Here is a 26,397-nt window from a genome sequence, read left to right on the forward strand (position 1 = left end):
TCATGATATTCCTGCTGAGAAAAACTTAAGTGTTTTTTTTATGCAACTTAGTCAATGCATTGCTGAGTTGTAAATTTTGTTTTTTTTTCTTTTTTTTAATTGATTTCACAAATATTTGAATGGATGCAGTGAATTTATTTTTACTTAAATCACTTCTGAATGGATTATTGTTGCTTTTACAGTGGAAGTGATTTGACACTTTCAATACTATTGTCTTTGAAATGAAAATTTTTCTGCCTTGGTCTGCTAGCATTTGGATACTTGAGATTCATCATGGCTGGAGAGTAAAATTAAAACAGAAACCTTGTTTTGTGTTTCTCCAAATTTTGGAATGTAATTTAACAAAATGTATTTTTAAGAAAACCATATTCTATTTTTATTACTTCTATTATGAAGTACATCTTAGCAACAGTTTCTGCTTAGTGGTTATTTGAGAATTAGTTTGTCTCATCCATATAAGTCAGGTTTATTCATTGTTAGATGTAAAGTTAATAGTGTCACATTCTATAAGATTTTAAAATATTTGATATCTGTTTTTTCTTTCAGGGTCGAGCCTGGATCAGAGTAGCACTTATGGAAAAACATTTGTCTGAGTACATTTCCACAGCTCTGAGAGACTTCAAAACAACCAGGTCTCTAAGACTTGTACTTAGGCAAAATTTTAGCAAGTGTTGCTTGAGTGGAGGGCTTAGGTTTGGGAGTGAATGTTTCACTTGATTTGTGCAAAATTAGTATAACTAGTAGAACAGATGTAATCTAGTAAAAGATATCTGAAGTTAATATTAATTGATCAGATGTTAACACAGGTAAAATAGGAAATTGTGTATCCCTTTGTGATTTATAAAAGAAACAATATGGAAATTGTCTAGAATTTTTGAAAGGTCAAAAGAGAACATAATCTTTCTAAAAAAGGAACTAATTTTGAAGATGTAGCCCCATAAGGATAGAAGTAAGTTGTTCCTTTCAAAAATTAAGTATGGTTGTTTTTTTTAAAAAAAAAATAAAATAAATAAAATAAAACTTGGAGACTCAGTGAAAAATAATTTTTAGAGTTCAAGAAACTTCCTGAAGGAGAAAGGAAGAGAATTCTGGGAAACCTGAGACATACAGAACAGAATTTATGATCAGGCATGGCTAGGATTCTTGATATAATCTGTAAAATGTATAACCTACTTTTGTGGTATCCTCTGATGTTTGAAGCTGTTATGGATGTGAATATTCATTGTGATAGAAAATATCCTTGCAGTTTTGGACTGGCTCTAGAGAACGTATTTATTTATTATATGATGCTTTGTCATAGAACAAAGGCATCTTATAGATCTGTGATGACATCATCTAAATAAGAGTGAGACAACACCTGTAACATGTTGTGGTACCTTGTATTGAACTGTAAAAGATTTAGATGTCCTGAATGGAATATTTAAACAATAAGAATTTTCTCTGTAATGACTTCTGTTGATTTAGGGTATTATTTCTATTTGTAAAACTATTTGTCCACAGATTTCAATGTATTTTGCCAACATTAAGATGACTTTGAAACACAGCTAGGTAAACTTCCCATTTTATTTAAGTTTCCAGGCCTGTCTTTTTTATTTTATCCAGATTTGCTTGCACTTAGAGTAAACAAGAAGCTCGTAAAGCAAAGAAGCTATTTCTGGTAAAGATTTATTCAAGTTGCTTCAAACTGAAGAGTTACTTGGGTTTTTGAGGGAGAGATAAGGAGGAAGAGGAGGCAATTTGGTTAAGTAGTGCATTCTTTGTCCCTGCTTGGTAGTTGAATTTGTTTGCTAGTGGATAACAGTTTTATTAGCAGCTTCAGTTTCACTTATTTGGGCATGCTAATGTTTCAAATATTTGAATGTTCTTTCAGTGGTACAGCTTTAGAAAACAAAGTTTCTTGTATTCCAAACACAGTAGGTATGATGTTTGCTTTGTTTTAAAGTAATGTCTAAAATACATCTAAGAAAATTAATAGTTACAGTTTCAGATCTTGGTAGCTTGGATTTCAAATTCACTAGCATCAATGGATACATGCTTTTTCCATGTGGGGTTACAGATACCCAATAAATGAGCTGATTTTTCAGGATGTTTTGTTTTATCATTTTAAATTATATATTGTGCTATATGTATATTTAATAGTTTTATATATATATATATATATAACTACACATATATATTACAAACATGTGTATGTATATAACATATATGATTAAGTTATCGTGCTGTTAGCATCTTTTAAACGTGACTTTTTTGCTTAAGTGCCTGATCTTACGCCCAGTCCTTTAATGAAGCAGTACAATTACTAATACTGGATCTGCATACTACCAGAACACTTAGTGAGAGTTGGATAGGCACATAATTATTTTTCTGTCAAATTGGTCAGCACAAACTTTAATGTGTTAATGCAGACTGGCCTTTACTTTGTGAGCTGCCAGCTGCACTGAGAGAAGATCTGTGAGTTTTTCAAGAGAGCTATTGTTTTATCTTCATTGCTTTAGGTCATTTAAGAAACTTGACCACTGTCAGYGCAGCACTTGCTTTTCAGCATTTTAAATATGCTGTAAGTGTGTGTGTGTGCCTGTGAGACAGAGATCATTTACAACCGATAGTGAACATCAGTGCAGATTGATACCTGGCAGTGATTTTACACCTCTCAGTGAAAAGATGTATAATCTGCTTGCATTTGGAGCATTGTTTCCCATTCCCAAATTAGACTGTAAAGTCCATCTTGCTTAGTGTGCTGTTTCTGATAGTGGCCAGTTTAGCCTCCTCGTACCATTTTTGAAGTAAAGGGGTATAAGCCTGAGTCAATACTTCATGGTTTCAGTGCCAGGGCTCTTTAATTTCTGTCTTCCTAGAGCAGACCCTGAGGATATCTCTTAGATCTCTTGTTTCTACAGAGGACGTCCAAGGGCTTGGACRTCTTGTTTCTATGCAGCAAATGGATGTCTGTTATGAAACTGCAAAAGTAGGACTTCTGACTGTGTATTCTGGCAGAGTCCGAGCAGTCTTTGGAACTGTGCCCCGAAATATGTCTGTTCTGGATGTTTGCCCTGCAGCCAACTCAGCCTCTCACTAAGCCACCTCAGTGCTTTTCAGTAGTTTTATGTAGTTCTTCAAATGGATGGGGCTTTTGGTAGGACTGCCTTGCTGCCATTGTTCAGCTGAAAATCACCAGTAAGCTAACAACTGCTTGAAATAATACATTGTTAGAATGTATAGGTCAACATTGCTTCTCAGTTTCTAGTAAGTGACCTCTCCTTGGCYTTGGTGCTGAACAATCCTCTATTTCCTTCTTTTCAGCTGTAATGCACAGGCCTGTTGTGATGGTTTTTCTGCTTCTACTGCTGCCGAGACTCCTTGAWCAGGAAATTAAAGTTGTTTGCTGCTTTACTGAACAGACCAAATGCCTTTTTTACCCATGTTTACAAATTCTTATCACAACTCTGTGCATAGCAATGGTAGATCCTGTGTGCCTGTCTTGTGCATGGAACATTTCTACCTGGAAGTAGCTTTTTTGACGGTTGGCAGGAGAAAATTAGAATAAATAGGAAAGGATATGGAGGTGATGTGGGCAATGCAGACTGAAAAATAATTGCTTCATTGGTGGCCATTCTGAAGCTGTCTTCACATCAGATGCTTAAGCCAGAGGAACCCAAACAGCTGTAGCATGAATCTGTTACTTCATACAGTGTTTGTACTTACAGATTTCTGAACATGTTTGTCTTCAAGTTTGTTGCCGGTACCAACTCTATAGAGAAATTTTCATGTATCAGGTTATGTGAAGAGTATGCTACCTTGATGACTTAAGGTAAATCTTAGCTTTGTAATTCTTCACACATTGACCATACCTCAAATCTCAGCTAATAACAGTTTGTATGCTAGCTGCTCAGCTTTAATATATAGTGTTTGATCCTAAACAAGTGTTTCTTTTCTCAGAACTGGTATCATGGTTCTSGCTCAACAAATGTGACAAAGAAAGGAACTCTGAACGAAGACCATGCACCAAGCTTCCTTATGTGAGGTTTGGGGGACGTGTTCAGCCTCTAGATTTTCACTTCTTCTTGGAACACTTGTGATCCAAGAAAGTGCCAGCTTCTCTGCATCTGTTCAAGTTCATTTTCACTTTCTCTCAAAACAAGCAGATTGCACTCAGAAAAGGAGAGTTAGACCTCTCACAGATAGTCTTTCTTGCGTTATGTAAATGTCCTGACTTAAGCAGTGATCAAGCTCCTGTAGTAAGGAGAATAAGCTCTTCAGACACATCAATCTTTTGTTGTTTTTTGATATCCTGTAGTTTTGTCTCAGAACAGAAATTTACTTTTGTTGAGGTCTGTTAATTGATGCATTTTAGTGGCARTGGTGTGGTAGACTCTAAGTCTTCTTGTTCTTATTTTATATGGACTCTGAGCTGATCCAATACGTCTGCATAGGTCTAGCAGCAATGTCTGAATCTAGTTAGTGTCCAAATGACACATTTAGAAAAAGCACTAAGACATCTACACCAATCATCTCTGAACAATAAGCACAGAAAAGGCACAAGAGGGGATTTAAGTAAAGGCCTGTAGACAGAGAAAATTCCAGTCTGCATGATGTATGTAATGCACAGACACACACATAAAGTTATTCCTCTTTCTTTCAGAGATTATTCCTTTTGTTCTGAACAAGTTTGTTCTGTATAGTGAATTTGTATCAGTTCAGCACTTAGGTTATGATGTCCTAAACCTTGTTTTCATCTAACTCTGCTTATAGTTCCACTTAATGTTGTTCCTATTGATAGTTCCATTAGAGTGGAACTCTATGTTCTGACTAAATGGAAAAAGAAAATGGAGGTATTKATCATTAAGTTCTTAGGTAAGTATTTTGAGATCAGCATGTTTAAGTTTTAAAACTTCGGCCAATGGGTGCTTTACAATAAAAATATGTGTTAAAAACACTCCTTTTAATTTAAATTGTTTTAAAATCTTGAAATAACTGGAGGCAAGGAAATGCTAGCATTCCAGACTTTTTTTTTCATTGTGCCGTATTCTTAGAACAAGTATACTATCTGGGAAAGAGCTAATTTTTAAGAAGACTTGATTTGTGAAAAATCTTTGAAAAAAATAACCAGCTACTGAAAATCAGAAGCGAATGTTGAATTTTAAAAGAGCCTTAGAAGAGTACAATTGAGAAATAACAAATTTTCATTATCACTATATAATTATTCTTTGAATCTACACAGTGCAAATTCTTCCTTTCAGCAGTAAATATAAGATATCTTCATTTTTTTCTTTGCGTTTTGTCCAACCTAGTTTACTATTTCGTAGGGTTAACRTTATAAATTCTTTCTGATTTTTATCTGAATTTTTATTCTGTATTCTGTGGTGTGCAATTTGTTTTCTTTGAAATGAAATATGAATTCCCTMAGGGTTCACATAGGCTGTTTTTATTTGAATAGGATTTCTCAGTTTTCTGTTAACTATGAAAAACCTTATTCCTTAGGTCAAAATGATGGGGTTTTTTGTTTTGTTTTGGTTTTTTTGAAGGAGATTTTACGAAGATGGAGCAATCGTTCTTGGTGAAGAAGCAAATATGCTTGCTGGTATGCTGTTGGGACTCAATGCAATTGATTTCAGGTATTGAATTTGTATTCTTCATAACAAAATGCTCAAGGGAAATACTTGTAAATGGATGCCKTATGGAAAACGTTACTAGCTTCCCTGGATACTTTGAGAGACAAAACTGATGCATCTTGGGAKGGACGGTTGATCTTGAGCAGCTCTTGGGAGCTGCGCAGTAGTTTACATAGCTGAATGATTACTTTGTTTTCTGGATTTTGATACATGGGAGAAAGACTGTCAAAAGTTTTATCACAGAAGATATATCAAACCTATTTAGTGATACTTAGACATTTGAATCTTTTAAAGTTTTAAGGAAAACAGTGCGATTAAGTACATGGTTGTGCACTGATACTCAACGAAAGCATTGTTATAAGTAGAGGATGTAGGCAACTTTAACTTCATCAATCTTAAATTTTTAAAAGCATAACCTACAAATGTGTTTAATGTGTATTTTAAGTAACTGCAATTGCAAAGTATTATCAGATTAAACTATTTTCCCTTTGAAATCTCTAGCCAGACTTCTGTATGTTTTGCTATATAATTAATGCTGTGTTATTTAGGGTAGTGAAGGTGCAGGCATATCCGAGATAATAATAATAATAATAATAAAAAAGTCTGGGTTATGAGGCTGAAAAGCAAGCTCTAAACACTAGAGTGCAGATGAACAGATCTAACCTGTCTGGTGCACAGCCATATTAATAGGCTTGGTTGGGCTCACTTGGCCTCATACAGAGCCATTGTGGAAGTGATTTTATCATATAGCATGAGCCAAAGGAGAGTGATTGTGSTTTACTTTTCTCTCCTGACAGTACACTGTTAATGTGTACACTGCAGCAACAACAATGATCCTTGTGGCGAACCGGTTTAGGAGGAAAACTAGCAGAAAACAGAATAGTCTCAACAGGTGCACTAGTGATTGACTATATTACCAAAAAGCCTACAGAGATTTAGGCCAGCTTACGTACCTTTTTACCAGTTTTGGGACTTGTTGGACCCTTCTGTGAGCCAGCTTAACTTATTAAAGAGTAAAAAACATAGCCAGCAAGAAGACTGGATAGCTTTTTGTCATTTCCTGCTTTGGTTCATAAAAGCATCCTATTAGTGGCAGGGATAAGGCTGAAAGTAGGAAAGGAAAAAGGGGTTGAATAATATCTTCCCTTTCTGGTGGCACTGAGGCTTTAGCTCAGCTGCCTGAGGAACTGCAGCTGGATACTAAAGGAAGAAAATAATTCAAGTCTAGCTGCTGAAGTACCTTTTTAAGTGCAAGTGCCACTGTAAGGAGTAGGAAAGGGAACATTTGGTTGTTGGAGAGGGAAGGAGATGAGGGAGGCAGAAAAGCAGGACAGCTTCTTTTGCCAGCATTTAGCCATTAGATTAGTTTAACTGCATCCTCAACATATGTCCTTGGGGAACAGAAGTGTGCTGCAGAGTGGTGAGAGCTAGCCTTGTATGCAGCAAATTCAAATCTTGCCCGATTTTACTAGTTGAAGCTTTATGCTGTATGAAATTAAACTGTTTGCTATTAGCACTGTACCTGAAAGGAATACAACCATACATGAAGAAGAAACCTAGGTCTACAATGTGGAAATTTTGTATATACAGAGTGAGGTCTCCTCTGAGCCTCAGTGATGCATACTTTTTTGTAGTTATGTGAGTGGTGCTAATCTTCCTGTTGTGCTTGTTCTTCCTTTGTCCTATGATTTCTGTTATATTTGTGGGCATCTCTTAATGATGTTCAGAGTAATAACTGGTTCTTTTTGGAGACATTTAAGTTCTTAACAGTTCTACTGACAAAAGCCTAGACATCTCTTGGCAAAATAGGATCRTAGTCCTACAGGAACATTTTAATTGTGCCACATATAATTTATTGTATTGGGATTTGAATGATGGAGAAGGTGTAGCCTTTCTTTGCATTCTGTATTTGAGATACTGTATTCAGTTCCAACAATTTTCTCTAAATGTTGATTGACTTATCTATGTGGAACTGTAAATATGACTTCTAAGAGAACTGCCTACTGGCCCCCCAGCCTGGGAATTGAATATAAATTGTTAATTTTTTTCCCTCACAGTAATACTGAATATTTATCTACTTAAAATAATTGCATGTTTTTTTCTTGAAAAATATCCTTCAGCTGTTTTCTCAGATACCACTTAAGTGACTGCATTGTCAAAAATAGCACTTCTCAGTTAAGTTAGTGAAACTGTGTCTTATCAGAATCTGGTTTTTGATGATAGAGAAAGGAAGAGTGAACAATTTGAGCTATGTAGAAGCATAAGTAACTTTGTCACCTCTGTGGTAATTAAATATGATTCATCTTTTATGTTCAATACAAAAAGAACACAATCTAGATGACTGCTGTAAAAAGCTACAGGCATTTGAGTGTTCTGTGGATGTTAGTTCCTAAAATGTTTATCATCTTCCTGCAGCCCAACTCCAGAAAGTATCTGAAAAGAGAAAGTCTGAAATGCCTTAGAGAACTGATTTTTGACTTAAAACTGAGAGGATGGTTACATAAGCACTCTGCAAATGCTTCATTCTAAATGATCTTATTATTCCCCAAGATTCCCAAATCATCCACAACTCTACTTTTTCCTTGTTTCTCTTGCTTGARCTAACTTTTCTTTCTTCTGTTATTCTCTTGCAGTCCATCTGTCTTTTCAGAGTAAAAGCAAATATTTTAAAATCAAGGTTTATACCAATTACCCTGATATATTCCCTGATTATGTGAGATTTCTGTTGGTTGRTATTTTTTCGTTATTCTATAATGTGAGCAGTGAGTTTCATTTAATATTTAACAATCTGGCTCAGCTGGGTAGGATTTCACTGTTAAATACTGAAATCCTTTCTTAATTTTTGTTAATAAGAAAAATCACCTTTCATATTGGTAAGATTCAACTATCACTGTCTCTTCATTTTCTTGATATAATCTTATTATTGTTTATCTATTTTACCAGTTTTTGTCTGAAGGGTGAAGGACTGGATGGCAACTTCCCAGCTGTCATAGATTATACACCCTACCTAAAATTCACCCAAAGGTACCTTTAAACTGTTTTTTCTATTTAGTTGCAAAATTTTGCTTTATACTAAGCCTCTAACTGTTCATTTGACATGCAAAACAATATTATTCATTTCTAAATACAAACCAATATGCTTAGCTACCTTTTGCTGTTTCACACTAACAGAATTATTACATAACTCATCAAAGTGTAAAATTAATGCTAACTTTGGTTAGAATCTGCAGTTTAGCTCTGAATAAATTCTTGGCTTCCTTTGAAGATCACTAGACCATGTTCTCTTTTCCCTTGGGCCTTTTCTTTATTAGCCATAGCCTTAAAGTTATTATGTGGATAAATAAGTAATTTTATGTCTGCCCTTGTACGTAGGTATGTACAAGGTATGACAGATGAGCAATTAGCACATAATACATAATCATGAGCAACTCTGTAATCTGACCTTCCAGCTGCACTTGACTTCTATGATTGGCTACAAGATTAGTAATAATAAGGGTGATCACTGTCTGATCAGTTAGCAATTTAGTTTCTCCGAAAAACATGGAAGTTAATGGGGTGTGTTGTGTTGCTAGGCTTGCCAGGTTTGGGAAAGCATTTGGATGTTAAGAGTAGTCTTGAAGATGTACAGCTGAACATGAAACATCATAATTACTCTCTGGAGAGGCCAGTAGTTAGCTTACATGGTAATGACAAATTGCATGGTTCAGTAAAGTGGAACTGCATCACTTTAGAGCTTTTTATGTCATGTCAGTGATGGAATTTGCAGAAGAAGCAAGTGGAGCCCCAAATTGCAATGAAAATCTGTCTCTCCATCACACTGTGATACAGAACACAAACTTCAAGGACCATCAGCTTAGCCAGAAAAGAGCAGTCACTGGCTTGTTCTTTAGAATGAATTCGATTTCTTAGGCTTAACTTGCTGAGCTGCTGTTTGACTAATGTGTCTATTCACATGCTTAGTGCATGGAAAAAATGCACTTGCAAAATATATGTCAGCAATGGAAAAATTCTATCATTTCTTTATAATGAATTATTTGATAAAATCTTAACATTCTACTATAAATACTTCTAGGAGAATTATGGGGTAGCAGGCATCTGACTACTTAAACTAGTGAATACTGTTAATGCAGTGGAAAGCATAGTTGTAAAGGAAGATTTCAAATGGGTCCTGGGATAAATTAAAACCCTTGTCTTTGACACAGGTGTCTGAACTCTGTGGCATTGATTCTGGAAGTTATGGAGATATTTTAATAGTGAATCTGCGTACTATCTAGGGACATACTTAAGTTTTATGAAATAGCAGGTACCTGATCTTCACTAGAACCATGCCATAAATTATCATTTAAATTACATTGTGGTTTAATATAATATCCACTTTTTTATTGTTCTGCCTTTTAGAAACAAATACAATTTATTTTCAGACAGTAATGTTTGCTATGAATTTGTGAAGGAAAGATTAAGTCACCRCTTCCTTAGATAGCTAACTGTAATGCACTGACCCTTTATAGCCGATGATGTTATCCCAGTGTAGAGTTGTCTATTCTGCTAGACCAAGAGCACAGATAAAAGCACATCTTCATCTGTTGTTTAGATGGCTATATGATTAAAAGCTTGAAGTATTTGGTGGTTTGTCCTAACCAACATTCCATTTCTTACTGTTTTACAGAGCTTTTGGTATCTTTAGGAATAGTAGTGTTTTAATTTCAGGGGGGATATTGCATTTTTTAACGGTATAGTTTTTCATTTGGMTTATAAACATGATCCTTCAGTTCTGACAGCATCAGCAGTGATGAAGAGGAGCTAAGAACACTGGGCAGTAGTGGCAGTGAAGGCAGTACACCAGAGAACATTGGTCCTCCTTTCATCATGGATGAAAACAGTTGGTACAACAAATGCAAAAGGGTAGAACAGAAGTATCAGCTTGCGTTGGAACAGAAGGTAAAAGATCTTTTTTTTTGTGGCAGTGACAGAACTAACGTATACTTTTTGCTTCAGATACAACTGTGACTGACTGATGCTTTAGGATTTTATAGGTGAAATATAAAAAGTACAGTTATTTTTATGTTCTTTTTAATTTAGAGATGATGGAAAGATTTGCTAGACTCTTAACAAAATGGTGATATATCCATTTAAGTAAAGGTTGAAAAATATATGTAATAATATTTGGCTTCATTTAAGTGTCTTAAATTTCTCAATCTTCAGTGTGTCTTGAGTAATAATTGCATTAAGTATCTCTGCTCACTGATTTAAAGGAAAAAAGATTTGGGGGAGGGAAGAGAGTAATAATAATGCAGATCTCAGATTTCATAGTCTCATGTAGAAGCTCTCAGTCCTCCCATCTCGAGGCTACAGGCAGTTTGTCTCTGAAGCTATTAGGTCATTAGTATGAAGTGAACTTGGCTGTCCACAGGGATTTCTTCTTCCTTAGAGGCTCACTGTAGAAGTTCTTGATGTAGGTAACTCCTATTGGAAGACTTTTATGACGGTACTGTCAAAATTTAAYGTTTAGTCCTGCAGTAGACAAAAATGATCAGCAGAGAAATTTGCCTAGGAAACAAAAGCAAAACTATCTTCTTTGTTTAATACTGTTTTTTTTGGGGGGGAGGGGTTGTTCTTTTTGTGTTTTGGGGAGTTTCTTGTTTTTTGGGGGGGGCTTTTTGCTTTTTTCTTTTTATTTGTTTTTTAAAGACCTATAGTTTAGGATTTCTACTTCAAGCTGGAATGCAAAAGGAAAGAAAGAGTATGTTTACATCTGATTTTAGTAGCTTAGTGACATATTGAATATTATCATGGAAACCAAAGGTAGTTTCTACCTCCCCCCAAAAATGCAAGGTAAAGGTGAAGGGAATTTGTAATGTATATCCAATATTTTTAATACTTAAGAAGTTTTAAATAAAAATAATGCTCTTTAATATTTYGTAATAGTGCTATATTACAACAGTTTGATTTTGGTGAAACTTTCAACAATGTAAAGGCTGGAATTACATAGGCATGTTTAGAAATGTAATTGTTTCCTTTAGTTTAGGGAATCAGAATCATAGATTTATGTCTACCTTTCTAGCTTCTTCCCTAATAGGAAGGAAGGAGAGAGGGAAGAGGAGACGAAGAAGAAGGGGGAAAAAAAAAAAAGGCAGATGGAGTAATCTAGAATGGGCCTTCTGATAGTCAGGTCTCAGAATATTAGCTATGATAAACCATGATCAAAATCAGAAAATATTTATGGGTTACATGTATTCTAGTAAACTAATCAATGCTAGGGCCCAGGTCTGACCAACTCATTCACATATATGTTTAAATTGTAAGAACGATTCTTGGCACAGTTTTGGCCTGGGCCAACTAGCACTCACCCACATAATATCAGGCCATAGTTTGTGAATGAGTGTTGGCCAGGGATCATTCTCAATAAGCAATTTGACTTCAGACATGCTCCTTTTGCACTTCAATTTTAGCACAGATGTAGCTAAATATTACAGAGACTGAGCTCAGGCTACTTTCAGTTTACTAGGATGAATGTAGTTGTGGATTGCAAAAGGTCAGTGCTATTGTAGTATGGATAGAATTAAAGTTGATTTACTTTAACATATGTGAAAGAAGCTAGTTAAGGTTTTTCTAAGGAATAGACAAAAAAAAGGCAGACTTAATGTGGGATGACAGATATTAGAGGTTCCTTTTAAATATATATATATACATATATATATATATATGTATATATGTATATATATACACAGTTACTTATTTTTGTCCCTTATACTTCTTGTCACTGAAGTATGATATTATTAAATGTAGACATACAGGTTGCTGATATCGTCTGCTCAACCAGTACAGGAGTGGTAACAATTTCAATAGGGAGTGAACAGGGACATTTTCCCTGCTTTTTTGTAAACCAAAATGCGCTGTTCAAAACGAATCTCTTCAAATACATAAACAAAATAGAAAACCTTTCCCTCCCAACCCCAACAGTCCATGAGGCATAGTAACACTGTATTTGATCCCTGTTTCTAGACAAAAATATAGGATCAATTTTAACTTCTTATTTTTTTCCTGAGATTGTAAAATATTTTGAGGTTTTATGAGGAAAGTGTCAGAAGCTCTGGAGAAGCATTTAAGAGAATAAAGTAAGTTGATGTTTTATTTTCCTTGCTTCATCCAGATCGTTCCTTTTTCTTCATCCAGATCGTTCCTTTTTAAGGAGTGAAGGATTTTAATGCCTTATCAAAGCTGTGAGACAGATACCTGTAGAAACAATGTTGAAACGTGCTGTCCAAATCCATTAGCCAAAATCACTGGCCAACTTTACTTCTACAAAAGCACGACAATCTTCAGTGGCTATGCAGCAAAAGGAGGTTTCAGTTTATTCAAGGGTCTAAGAACAGGAAACATCTCTTTTGTTGGAGGCTATTTTCATCTCCTGATCTGATATTGAGTATTTTAAATTTTAGAACATTTAAAAGAAGCAAATCACAGTATTCTTTGCATTCTCTTAATGAAYTGCTGACTTCTGTAGTCAGTCAATGTAGAGATGAATTCAAGTCAATTTTATCCTTAAACTCTTTGAAGACTTTGCAGTTAATGCAGCCTTCTGAATGGTAGCTACTCTGATAGAAGTTACTACCTTCTTAATTATCCTTCTTTAGAATTCCTACTCCAGAATTAACACAGCATAATGACTGTTTCTTCCATCAGACAGAAAATTTTCCATTGTCTGATTTTCATTTTGGACCTGACTGTCAAATATTTCTTTTAATTCACTTCAGCTATGTCTATTCTATCATAACTTGAACAAATGACTATTTGAGATTAAAGATGAACTATGACATAGACCTCCTTTCTTGATTCTCTCCTTTGCTTTTCAGGACCCTTTTCATGGCAATAAATTGCAATAASAATTGAATTACACTCAGTGCAGTAGGTACTAGTCCATCAGAAGTAGAACATTTTATTTCAAACGAGAGGCTTTCTGACATTGTGCACTGGAAAAATGAATGTTTAGTGCCAAAAATGCATATATATATTTAGTGAACAGTAATCTGATATATCCCTCTCTTGTTCTATTGTCATTCACTTTGCACACACTAACATAAATTCCTTTTATGCCTCCGAAGTAAGTATATCTGCCACAGTCATTAATACTACAGGTGAATGATGTTTGCCAGGATGATGATATGACAAGTGACTGGATTTCAGTTGCGATCCAAGGTGTCTGTGTCTTCTGTGAGTTTGAATGGTGGGATAGAATCTATTGTTACTGTAGTAAGATAAATTCTATCACTCTGCCTATTGGACCAACAGGGCTATACCCATTTAGACCAAGGATCCATCTATCCTATTATCCTATCCTGGATCCTTGCCAAAGCCAGATTTGTAGGGAAGAGTAAAAACAAAGCAAATGTTTATGTAGTRTTTTTTTCCTCCAGTACTTTACTAGCCAACCCATATCAGCTCAAGGACTTCCTGAAGCTGATATGGTTTTTCGGGTTAGTAACCTGTGATGAATCTCTCTTCCAAATACTTGTCAAGTATCCTCTTGAATCCATACAAGTTTTCAGCATTCAAATGATTTTTTTGGCAAAGCATTCTTCATGTCTACCATCTGTTGTGTGAAGAGCCATCTCCTTTTCTTTCGTCTGAATCTGGCTACTGTTAGCTTCATTTCATGGTATCTAGATTTTGTATTTTAAAAAATGATGAACAGTCAGTTCCTTCCTGCTCTCTCCATGCCACCCAGGAAATACGACGAGTTTGCTTTTCCAAGTTGCCTTTTCCAATTTGTGTCTTGGCCAGATTAATGAATCATAGTTTACTATTTGTTTTGTGGAAGTCATTCCTTCCTTATTTTGTGATGCTATAAGCTGCTCATTTTTGACAGGGTAAATGCCCAATTTATGTAATTCTGTGAAATTCTTTATGTAGTGTTTATAGTGGAATTTCATATGCTTTCACTGCTGGGGTAAATCTCCCATGTCTCTATAGATACAGGTGTTTACTGTTCATAATATTCTGTTACTGATATTGATGTTACACATCTAATTTTTTTTGTAAAATAACAAAAGTCAAAGCTTGGAATGTGATGAGGGCTGCCACATATCTTTTATAATATCACATGGAAAAAAGGTGGCATAAATGCACATGTACATTTCATTTGTACATGTCAAATATCATTAAAAGAAGTAACCTTCACCAACTTTTCTACCTTATGCTTCACTGTGCATGAATCTTCATTTCAATAAATAACTTCTTTGTCATTTTAATGTGTAATTTGGTACTGCAGCTTTCTTTTCAGAGAAGGAAGTTTCCAAGAAACCTTTCTTTTGGTAATAATCCCTTTTATTAACAGTATAGATTAATTCCTCTCTTGTCCTTCTTAAGCAATATTAAACATCCAATATGTGCTACAAAAGTAGTAGAGTTCTGTTTTTTTCTTGTGCTAGTGACTGTTTTTTATTGTCTGTTTTTGAAGAGTGAGTTAGTGTTAGAAAGCCTGTATCAGTGGATTTGAGAGTTTCATGCTGGTACCACTCATATCTCACTGTTTCATTCACTATTCTATTCATTCATGTTCACTGTTCATCCATATCCTCTGGAATATGGATGACCAATAATAGGTATGTGATGTTTTCAGTGCCTATTAGAAAATACCATACTATTCTTAAGTCAATTTTATATGTAATGAAAACTTTTTTTTGAGAGAGTTCTTTAAAGCTTTCTAACATTTTGTATTTCTAGGGTTACCTTGAGGAATTGGTACGACTTAGAGAAAATCAGCTATCTGAATCTGTCTCACAGAATAAACTGCTGTTACAAAGAATTGAAGATATGGATCTAGCCCATAAAATGGAGAAGGAACAGCTGGAATATATCATTGTGGAACTGCAGGACCAGTTGTAAGTTAGTGTAATGGAGAAACTTTGTTAGAACAGTATTGCTTAACTTACTTACCAATATAGGATGAAGAACTTCTAGTCCTGTGAATATGAGCCGAACATCATCTTAAACAAATTGAGTATTTCTGCCCCGCCATATACTCAAACACAGCTATCCTAGAAGCTGCAGTGCTGTGTTTTGCAAATCTTAAGTAACTTACAGTAAACTTGCTTAACTTTTTAACACGTTTTTCTAAAATGTTCTTTAAATTTTATTACTTCCAGCTTTAAGGCTACTCTTTATTAAAAAAAAAAAAATCCAAAAAACAAAAAAAAAACATTACTGGAAGCAACTTGATTTTTGAACATTTTTCAAAATGTTAGGGAGGCAGAGAACCAGGAGAGAACAAAGAAGTGTTTATTTCCTTTGTTAAACTTCTATTTTATTTGTGTGAGGTTCAGACACAGTAGAAGTTCATCTGGTAGTCCTAAAAATACTGAAGCTGATGAAACAGTTCGCTGTTCACCCTGTCTTCAATGTAAGCTAAGAGGCTAAGCCACAGGAAGAGGTTTAAATCTTTTAATAGTGGATGTGGCTTCTAATATGATAAATATTTAAGTATTTTACAGTCTAGAAGTAGTTCATTCTCAACGACCTCCCTGGGGTATAGGGAGATACTGTTCTTTTGCAGATGGACTTCCTGGTATTGTTTAGAGACCCAGATACTGAACAGCTCCCTGTGAGGTGATAAATTGCCGTGGGTCTGCTATAATATACATCTGCTGTAATGGAATATTCCATTCAGTTCATGACAAATACAAGATAAGTTATTTTACCTTAGATCTAGAGTGATCTGTATGTGTCTGAGCCCTGAAGTAAAATGGAAGTCAGCTGTGGCCTTTGAAATAATCCAGAATGAGGAGAGTATAAGGATAGCTTTAGGGTACTTAGGTTCCCCGTGCCTAATATTTCATAGAGACACCACCCAGAAGGGTCTTTTCTGTGCAGTAAAATGTAAATTCTGGCTAGTAACACCCCCCACACACCAATCTTCTGTTAGATCATTTTATTGCTAGTGCTTGAAATGTTCCAATATTTTATGAAAATCCCCAGGAATGCAGCATGTGAATTTTATTTATGCCAATTTCAGGCTCAAGGAAGAAAAAAAAAATGAAGTATTTCTGAGTCTTAGTTGTTTTTTGGTTTTGGTAGGGGTTTTTTGGTTGCTTGTAAGCTTTTGAGAGGTACCTTTTCTGGAACACTCTTCAGAACTTACTGATACAGCTAGTAACTCATGCTTCTTTGGCCAGACTGATTTATTTTTGGGGGGTGGGGGTGACTTGGCTTATACACACTTTGATGGTTGGAAAATTTGAACATTTGGACGCTCTATTAATTTTCAGCCAAACTACACATGATCAGACTGTTTTTAAGATCTCAGTCTTTGGCTTTTAGTTTTGTTTGCTGGCTTCTTTATGTAACGACTTTAATTCTGGAGCAATTTCTGTGGTATCTTGACAGTATATTTTTGTACAGCTTCTTGTGAGACACTGCAGTTGTCTATGTAGGATTACACTATATATTTGGAGAGAGAAATACAATTTTGCCGTAGTCAGTTGAGCATAGCATGCGAGTCAGGTGAACTCTTCCTAAACCAAGTAGGAGCCCTTAATTTCTTATTTGGGAGAAAGATGGGAAAGAATATTCCTAGGTTTCRGATAGTGAACACCAGTCATAATTAACATCTTTTAATCATTCTTTCAGACTTGTTCTTTTTCTGTGTTTTTGTTTGTTTTGGGGGATTATTTCCCTGAGAAAGGGTGAAGTACTGATCTGGCAGTTGTATCACTAATGTGCCTGAAATGAGTCATGAGTTTTGGCCAATTGCTTTTCATGATCCAGCCGTTTTAGAACAGTGTTTATGGAATTCCGTATCTTAGTGTTATGCTCCAATACCATTAGTTGTATATTAAAGTCATGAATGTATGCTGTAATCTTTTTTGGATTTTTTACTAGCAGCTAAGAACAAGTTTGGGATTGTAATTCTGCATATGTTATATCAGTGTTGAGGCATTTTATATTGATGTTTGTAAAACATGCAGATTTGATTTGGGGTCACTTGCTGTGTAATGGAAACTGTTATAAATAAACATTCTATATTTTTCTTTTTAATGATGCTATTCTATTCCACTTGCTGTCGCTGCTAAGATAGYGAGTTCTATTGCTTCATATTTCTATTAATATGTACTTGTTGATGTTGATGTTTCCAAAGTCATCTTTCACATGCACCCTAGACAAAATGTTTTACGTATACTCACAGAGGATGTGGGCAGAATCTGAATCTATTTTTAGGTTGGCCTCCAAAAAAAAAACCCAGAGAAATACAGATCTGACTTTGGTGTTGGTGTAAGTTGTTACTGTTGATGACTTGGAAATCAAGTAACATCTGTGGAGTCGAACAAGGCCTTCAGTTTATATATCAGATTACTAGCAGAGAAACTTTTCTGTATTTGCATGTAAAAAGGTGGTTTAATGTAAGACATGGAATAAATATGGAGATGGGAGACTGAAATAGCTTAGTTAAAAGTCATTTTTGTCTTACAGCTGCAATGAAAAGCTTTAATGCTTTACAATTCTTGATAATCTTAACTTTGTCTCACAAACCTGAGTATCCAAACTACAATGAACACAGGTTTAAACGTAGTTGAAAGTCATATCATGGATCTCGTGAATTCCAGTACCTGGAAAATAGTGAAGTTGAAAATTTGTCAAATTAGTTATTCACAAAAAAGTAAAATTTTTGTGTATCTTAACTGAATTGTATTTCTTAGTAATATGCCCAGCCCTCTGGGAACTGGATGTCTCACTGCTGGCAGATGTCTGATGGCAAATCAGGTTAGAAAAGCAGAACTGCACTAGACCACCTGATTATCAGCCAGATATGTCTAAGCAAATACACAGCTGATCAAGAACAGCTTGCTCTATTACCACATTTGCAGCATCTGCAGATGAAGTGATTGCCTGTTGATATGTGTCAATATGTCATGAGGGTGATAAGGCGTATTCTGGCCCTCGTCTGCTATTTCTTCAGAAACGTCTGCTGTCGCTGTGGCGGGGTTGAGGGGAGACAACACTTAATATTGTGGTTCTGTTACCTGCTAAAAGTTTTCAAAGCAAAGGACAAAAGTGGCTTTGAAGATTTTTGCAGTGTCATGTATAAACCGTAATGGGAGCATTTATAGATGTGGTTTGGGATTCAGTAGATCTTATAGAAGTTGTATCTATGACCCAATTTGCCTCTTAGTAGCTAAGTTAATCCTGGAGTCTATACTGCTACAGCATACTATTGGACCTAATCCTTCCCTTAATGCCCAGCAAACAGTATGTTGTTTTCCTGAGGTGACTGATGATACTAATTTCCAAAAAAAACCCAAGTCTGGTTATGTTTGAGACTTATTGCAGTTGGACATTAGAGAGCAGTGCTTCTTTGAGGAGGAATTTCTTTCCTGTGAGAGTGATGGAGCACTGGAACAGGTTGCCCAGAGAGACTGTGGAGTCTCCTTCTCTGGAGATCTTCAAGGCCCGCCTGGATGCAACCCTGTCTAMCATGCTCTAGRTGACCCTGCTGAGCGGGGAGGTTGGACTAGATGATCTCCAGAGGTCCCTTCCAACCTTACCAATTCTGTGGATCTGCTCCACTTTAAAACAAGCATATTTGAATAGTGGAGCAGTTCTTAAAGCCAGTGCTTAAAAGTAACGGCTCTCAAGACGACAGCCAAAAGAAGCCTGGGACCGGTGGAGTGTCTAACTGAAGAAYACAGTTTAGATTTCATAAATTTCAAAATACAGTGGGAGGGAAGAAGAGAGGGAGAGAAAATTATTGGGGAACATTTTGCTCACAGAATATTCAAAATAACAGGGCAGCCATTTCTTCCTCCACTAAGATCCTGCGCAGGGAGGTTGGCTGTCTCTTGGAGACTAGTTAGCTCAGTTAATGAAGGGACTAGGCAAAATCTCAAGCAGTTTGCCCACGAGAGCCTTACATTAAAAGTCTTTATTGTGGTTTAAACAGGCTTTTTTCTCCCATAGAATGATTCTTGATCTTTATTTTGGCTTTCACCCTGTGACCTATGGCAAACTTTCTCTGCTGATCCATCCCCCAAAGTTTTAAGTTGAGATTCTGTAGCTGAAATTGATATTAAAAATCGATGTATGATTACAAGAGAGATTCTGTCAGTCTCCTGGGTAATGACTCATCTTCTGGATAGTGACTCACTGAAGTTATAAAAGCATAACCTTTTAACAATTTTTTTTTAATAAAGTGCTAATGAAAAGCAAAGCACTGTATGCACAGTAAAAACCTCAATGTAAAATACTTAAAATCTTTGTTTTCTTCTGCTTCTGTGATTTATCTTGAAATGATGAATGTTTTGCATAACGTTTGCCAGAGTGGATTTTCCTAAAGGTATTTTTCTAGCTGTCAGGATAGTGTGCCTGGTTAACGATGCTATGACCCTTTGTCCCAGCTGGCACAATCTGTTTGTTTGTTTGTTTTGTTTAGTTTAGCAAATTCATCGGGAATGTATTTCTCAGTTTCTTCTTGTTATGCTATTTTTTTATGGCTCTGTTGTTTTTCTTCCTGTGCCACTGGCTTGTTTTGGTGATTTGTGGAGGGGCATGTGGAAGGAAGGAAACTTAAGAAAACTCTTCTGCATTTGGTATTCTGTCTTTGATTATGGCACAAAYAAGGTTAAAATTAAACTGTAGGGGCACTCATGTTTTATATTGTATTGAGCATGTTTGTATAATTAGGAATTTGTTGCATCTTTTAGCAAATCTTAAGGTTAGTTTTATTTAACTTGCCTGGTTGTTACTCCAGAAATGGTCAGTCCTTTCAAGGCCCAAATACTCTGTTCTTAATATTCTGATCTACCTAGCTCTTAGATCTGGCTCCATTGCAGCTCCTATCTGGATAATACAAATGTCTTTGTAGGCGTGGTAAATGGCAGCTTAGTCACAACCCTGAGAGGCAGTTTGCATCAGCGAGGCTCTTTATTACCGTGAATGTTGTGTGTCTTTCCACGCCCGAGCTGTGTGCAGCCTACCTACCACCTCTGCTTCACGGTTTTCTAGGTGTTGATTATTGGAGCAGCGTTCCCGTACTGATTGTTCTTTATGTTAGCACTGCATCAAGCTCAAGCTAATGAATCCTGCCTTTTGGAAAAGTACGTCAGCTCCCTTTCAGCAGCACCTTAACATAGGCATGCTAGTTCTGTCGGAGCAGCATGCCAGAGTATGTTTGTGCCTTAGCCTAGGCAAAATGAGCTCTTTTTTGGTAGAAATACACTGTATCCTATCAGATTTATTTTGGAGTACTTAAAGGAAGATTTGCTATATTGTTCACTGCAAAGATGATTCCTTTCCAAGGATTGATCRTGCCCCATTTGGTTAAAAACTTGCTTATCCGAGACCTATGGGTGCACGTGCTAGAGCCTGCAGAGCACTGCTGCAAATGTTCCGCCTGAGGAGCAAGCGGGGAAGGCCGCGGGTGGAGGCACGAGGCTGTAGAGGATACAGGCTGTAACTCTGCTGTCAGCAAAGCAGGGGAAGGCTTGTCCAAGAGATGGAAGCAGAGGGATCTGAGCACAGGCTTTGAAATTAAATCTCTTTCGTGTCCCCTTGTGAATAAAACTTGCTAAGCACAAGTTGCCTGGCTTTGTAATCCTCCCTGCAGAACTAAATCATCTGGTGAAATAAGGAAGTTGGATCACATCTTTAGCACTCTTACCTTCATTTTCAGAGAGTCCTCTTGCAAGACACTTCTAAGAAACCAAGTTCTTTAACTGCTTAAGTACAGTAAATCCAATTTGTCGTAGCTACTTTATTTTTTCACTGAAAAGAACTGGGAGATTAGAATTTAATATTTGATCTTCTTGCTGAATTTCCTAGAATGTCAAAACTGAGAATGCTAATCCTTCTTTCCTTCTAGAGCTTTCATGGATCCTTGCTATCAAATCATAATTCACATTAGCCACACTTTCCTTTGTAATACTTTCCCTGTGCCCTCTGCCTCCCCTGAGTTAGCAGCATCAGTTTTAAATCCATAGTATTGCCCTCTGATCTGTTTTCTTCTCCTCTTCTTCTCAACACGGCTGTACTTTATTAATATAGCTTAGAGAAAATATTGCATATTGTGGCAGATCGTATAACTATTTTTGTGCAGTGTGTTGGGGTTTATTTTTGTGGCATTTCTGTTTGCTTTTTAAGGTTGTTGCATTACTGTATGCCTGTCCTGTTTTACAAAGGTGTGGTCAGGCCGCAAGAGGGAAAGTTCTGTTTTTAGTTCAGTGGAAACCTGTGAAAACAGAAGTTTCCTTTTCAAGTAAAAGTTCAGCTGGGCACATAGTATTTGGACAGATGGACTCATGGAGGTCAGAGTGGAGCATACAGAGCGAAGACACAGCAAAGTAATGTGCAGAATAAAATTGTAGCAAAGCCTCAGCCATTGCAGAGAGAAGATGATTTTTAGGACACTTAGGGATCATGTGAAGTTACTACCATGTAGGACTCTAAAACTTTCTGGATTGACAGCAGCATGCCTGAAAAAGGGGACTTACTCTGCAAGATACTTTAGATCAGAAGGAATTTATTTTTAAACCCTCATATTTAATATCTCATTATGAACTTCTAAAAATTGCTTTAAGAAAGACTGTATAATATAATAAATCTTGAATTGTATAAAGTTAGATACTGGTATAGGCTTTTGATATTATTGCTTTCTCACTTCAAGGACAAGATATGTAGCTATATCTACATCAAAATGCTGGCTGACTCCAAAATGCTATCTAACAAATGCACCCTTTTGTAAGGAGTTATCTTTACAAAAAGATGGAAAAGATCTATCTTTCTCATCTGCGTGGTGAATTGGAGAATCACTCCTTTGATCACTTTTCATGTTTATTGCCATGGTAATGTCATTGTGCCCCCCTTTGAGTCTCTCGTGGAATACTAAAGCCTGCTTTTATAGTGGCATGCTTTCTCTTTTCTCCCATAGCTATACCTTTATGGATAAAGATACTGTGTTACAGTAGCACAGCAAGAAAGCTTTAAGTTACTTGGACATTAGCACTACATATGTTTCAATTTCCAGAATTTTCATCCAGCATAGAATTACAAGTTTGGGAGCAGAACAGAAGTGTAAAAGCCTTTCAAAGTGATAGTGAAGAGGATCAAACCTTTGTAGGCCACAAGGCAATTCAGTTGGTCATGTTCCAGGCAATAGCACGACACACAAATAAAGGTTTTCTTTTTCGTTTTTAATTATCATGGTGTTTTTAAATTTAGTATACAACATATTTTTCAATCTTTGAGATTCAATTCTAAGACTAACTTTGTTTCTTGGGTTTTTTCTGTGTTTTGTTAAAATAAAGCATGATTTAAATTATTTCCCAAAAAGGCTTGAAAATGCACAAAAATGAAAAATTTAAAGTTATACTCAAGAAAATTGTGTAATTAATTTGGTGATTTCTTGAGTAAGAGGCTTTTTACTAGCTGATTTCCTATTTGGCTAGCAAGAGGATGGCTGAGGTTTTGAATTTAGTGCCTTTTCTGTCATTGAGATTTTATTATGCAACCACTTAATTAAATTTTGGTTATTTTATTATCCAAATGATAACCCAAATGGCACTCAGCACATCTCAAAAACTTTTATCTTTTAGCTTTTTTCCCTCTTCCCTTCCTTCCTCTCATCCCTCCTATTTTTTGACCAGTTCTAGGTAGGAGAGTGAGAAAAATGACACCAAAAGTCTGAATTTCCCATTTCTACTATTCTTTTCTCTCTCTTTCTTCTCCTTGCTCCTTCCTCTCATATCAGATTCTCTTTTACCCAGTATTTCCCTTAGACTTTGAAACTCTGTCATACTGCTTCTGTAGTTCTCAGTATTCGACTGAATCCTTGTTTAGATACCAGCAAGAACTTGCATTACTCATGGGTTGCTAAGTAGTGACTGCCATTTTATTTTCTTTTTCTTTTCCCCATCTCCTCTCTTTTTCCTCTGTCCTGCTGCTTGTATGCTAGTGTTGACAATGCTCTATGGAGAAGATCTGTCTCTAGGTTTATAATGTAGGATATAACTGCTGAAAATCTTGCTGTCTKAACATGTGAGTGCAAGTTGTTCTGTCAACTCAAAGTTTACCCAACTGTTTTACAGTTGATACTGCTGGTTTTGATGAATCCAAGGGAAGTATCTTTAAACAGCAAAGATTTATTGCCAAAACTACTATTTTTTGTGAAGCTTTCCAGATCTGTTCTAATAGAAGATCTTAATTCTTTCTTTTTTTTTTTTTTTTTTTTTTTTTTAAAGGAATTCAACTTGGATAGAAAGTTCTTGACATGAAGAAAAAATCTTTACTATTCACTGAATAACAAGCTTTGTTTAAGAGGATATTCATTAAAGACAAACTTGATAATCTGTCAAAAAAGCTGATAGAAGTCTTCTTTTTCTATCAGAAAAGAACTAATAGTTGAAGAATAGAATTAAAAGCTCTCCTTTATTATTTTTAATAATTTGTGGTTGCTAGTCAAAGTTCAGTATTTTTCTTGTTTTCAGTGAAGACATAATATCTGGGAAAGTTGCTTGTGTTTACCTGTAATCTCCTTCAGAGGAATCTCACTTGGTTATTTGGTTGAAAACTTGAAGAGATATCCACCCCACACTGCACTAATATGTTAATGAACACATGCAAAGTTGATGTACTGTAGTGTGTTTTGATCTGTTCCGGATGTCTGTATTAAATAAAAACTTCCATCATAACTGGACTAGAAAAAGAGTCAAGCTGCAGGTGTCTCTGCCAAAATAAGGCCAACCAAGATACTCAAAAGGTCAAGGAGGTCCAAAGCTGTACAGAATTGACAACAGTAATTCTGTGACTGAAGGATTGTATTTCGAGATCTCTAGGAGATGAGAAAGGAGGACTAAAAAAATTGCTGAAGAGGCACAAAAGGGATCTGTTTTGTGGCCCAACTAGCATGGTTGCTGTTACACATGAAGATCTACTGGCCAGTCAGAAACAGTAAGAAAATGTGGTGCACTAGGACATGCCTACTTTTTCTCACTGCAGCAGCTGCCATTAGAAAGTCTGCTGGAAACTTAACTACTCTGGCATCAAATTTGGGGAATACAGTGTCTGTGCACAGGGCACACACCTGAGAGAGGTCATATTTTGCAACATCAAAATCTACTGGTAAGTAACTCATTTTCACACCTGCTGATCTAATTTCTCAAAGTCCATCAATATACCAGTCCAGACGTTTCACTGTCTTGCTTACAATACCAACAGTTTGAGAGTTTCCTTTTATTTTAGAGTTGCTCTTACAGATTTTAGTTATATTCATGTGTGCTATCAATTTGAGTTTGCATTCCATATTTCCTGTCTTAGATAAAGGTTTTAAAGCTTGTTCTTTCTTATTCAAATGTTTTTATTTTGTTAAGCTTTTATTTTTACTTTTACTTTTCACTACTCAGGTAGTTCTTGAACTGGAGCACTCATCTGATATAATTCCCTTTCTTAGGGAATTAATCTGTTTGGTTTATTTCCTGTCTTCATCTGCTGGTAGGAGGGCAAATTGCCAATTAGACTGGCATTTTCTGGATTTGGAGAAATTAAACTTGCAGGTAAGAAATTACTGGTTTTCCATAGGTATACTTGGACAGAATTTTTTGTTTATTAGACAAAAAAAATTGGGTAAATGGGTCTTTCAGAACAGGCTTACAACACCGTGAATCTGTATTTGATCTAGGGGAAATCAGAATTGTTATCTAGTTGAAAAAAGAACCAGAAGTTCTAGGTGGTTACTGAAATGAGGCTTTTCTGTATTAACTTGGTCCAAACTTGAGACGAGTAATTTTTTTTGACTCTCAGAGATGATAAAATCACAGTATATTAAGTGACCAAAGATTTTATATCGTTTCCATTCTGTAGGCAGGAACCCTATGTGGAGTTGTTTTTGTCCCTATTCACTACTATGAGTCAATCGAGTTGCATCAAAATTTTATGATTCACAGGTTTTAGAAGCAGTTAATTTGGAATTCCTTATCCTTTTGAAAGGGTGTTGAACTGCCAGTAGGGATGCTAACTGAAACAGAACTGCTTGTGGGGTTACATTATTAATTAAATAAAACCAAAAATAAATTTAAAAAATTTAAATTCATTTTTAAACTTTGACCATTTTGCTGATCCATTTTCAGAGTGACTCTCATGATTGTACCACAACAACTGAAAGGGCAATTTAACTGGAAGCAGGGTAGAAATGAGTAGTGATTTGTTGGTTGCATTTTTTTGTTGTGTGTGTACCATACACAATGATATTCTGCTTGTTTTCATAAATAGTTGTAAAATCATAAAACAAAAATCTCCAATAAGAAAGTCAGAGTTGAACAAGGTTAGTAAGACAGACAGTGAATACTAGTGGAGAATTATCAAAACATCTCACTCATCTCACTTTTCCCTACATAAGTACGCAATTTAAAGACTGAAAGTCAGAAGTATGCAGTGACATTTCTGTGAATAGCTGTGTAAAACTGATGTTAATACTGTGACTGTTCCTGTGACTCCTTGGATAAAAGTAAGGGCATTTAATGACTTGCAGGGAGCATGTAAGTGCCTGCTTCGAGCAGAGATATATGAGTAAGTTGGTAGTATGTTACTGATTAGCTAATAAATCATTGGTGTTCTTTTTTTTTTATCAGGCAAGAACTTGTTAGCAATACTTTTTAAATGAATCCTTTCTTTGTTTTCTAAGAGGAGCTTGTTTGAAGAGCGGATCCTGATATAGAGAACAAGAATATAGCTGTATAGTTATATAGGAGCCACATATTTATTTGTATTTAATGACATATTCTAGTATTTTGAATTTGTTCTCATC

The 26,397-nt window shown here is 35.8% G+C and overlaps 1 protein-coding gene across 1 annotated transcript in view; it reads left to right on the plus strand.

Moving 5' to 3' along the window:
* The window catches only part of RUNDC3B (RUN domain containing 3B), a 52,416-nt gene that overhangs the window by 17,143 nt on the left and 8,876 nt on the right, over positions 1-26,397 (plus strand). Inside the window, exons 4-8 of the mRNA XM_085310457.1 lie at positions 547-632; positions 5,526-5,615; positions 8,556-8,636; positions 10,382-10,550; positions 15,336-15,493. Of these exons, the coding sequence (XP_085166583.1) occupies positions 547-632; positions 5,526-5,615; positions 8,556-8,636; positions 10,382-10,550; positions 15,336-15,493 (584 nt within the window). The remainder of the gene's footprint in view (positions 1-546; positions 633-5,525; positions 5,616-8,555; positions 8,637-10,381; positions 10,551-15,335; positions 15,494-26,397) is intronic.

Source organism: Rhea americana, unplaced genomic scaffold, assembly GCF_003343005.1.
Source record: "Rhea americana isolate MKP2758 unplaced genomic scaffold, rheAme1 scaffold_32, whole genome shotgun sequence".
In the NCBI taxonomy this organism is placed as follows: domain Eukaryota; kingdom Metazoa; phylum Chordata; class Aves; order Rheiformes; family Rheidae; genus Rhea; species Rhea americana.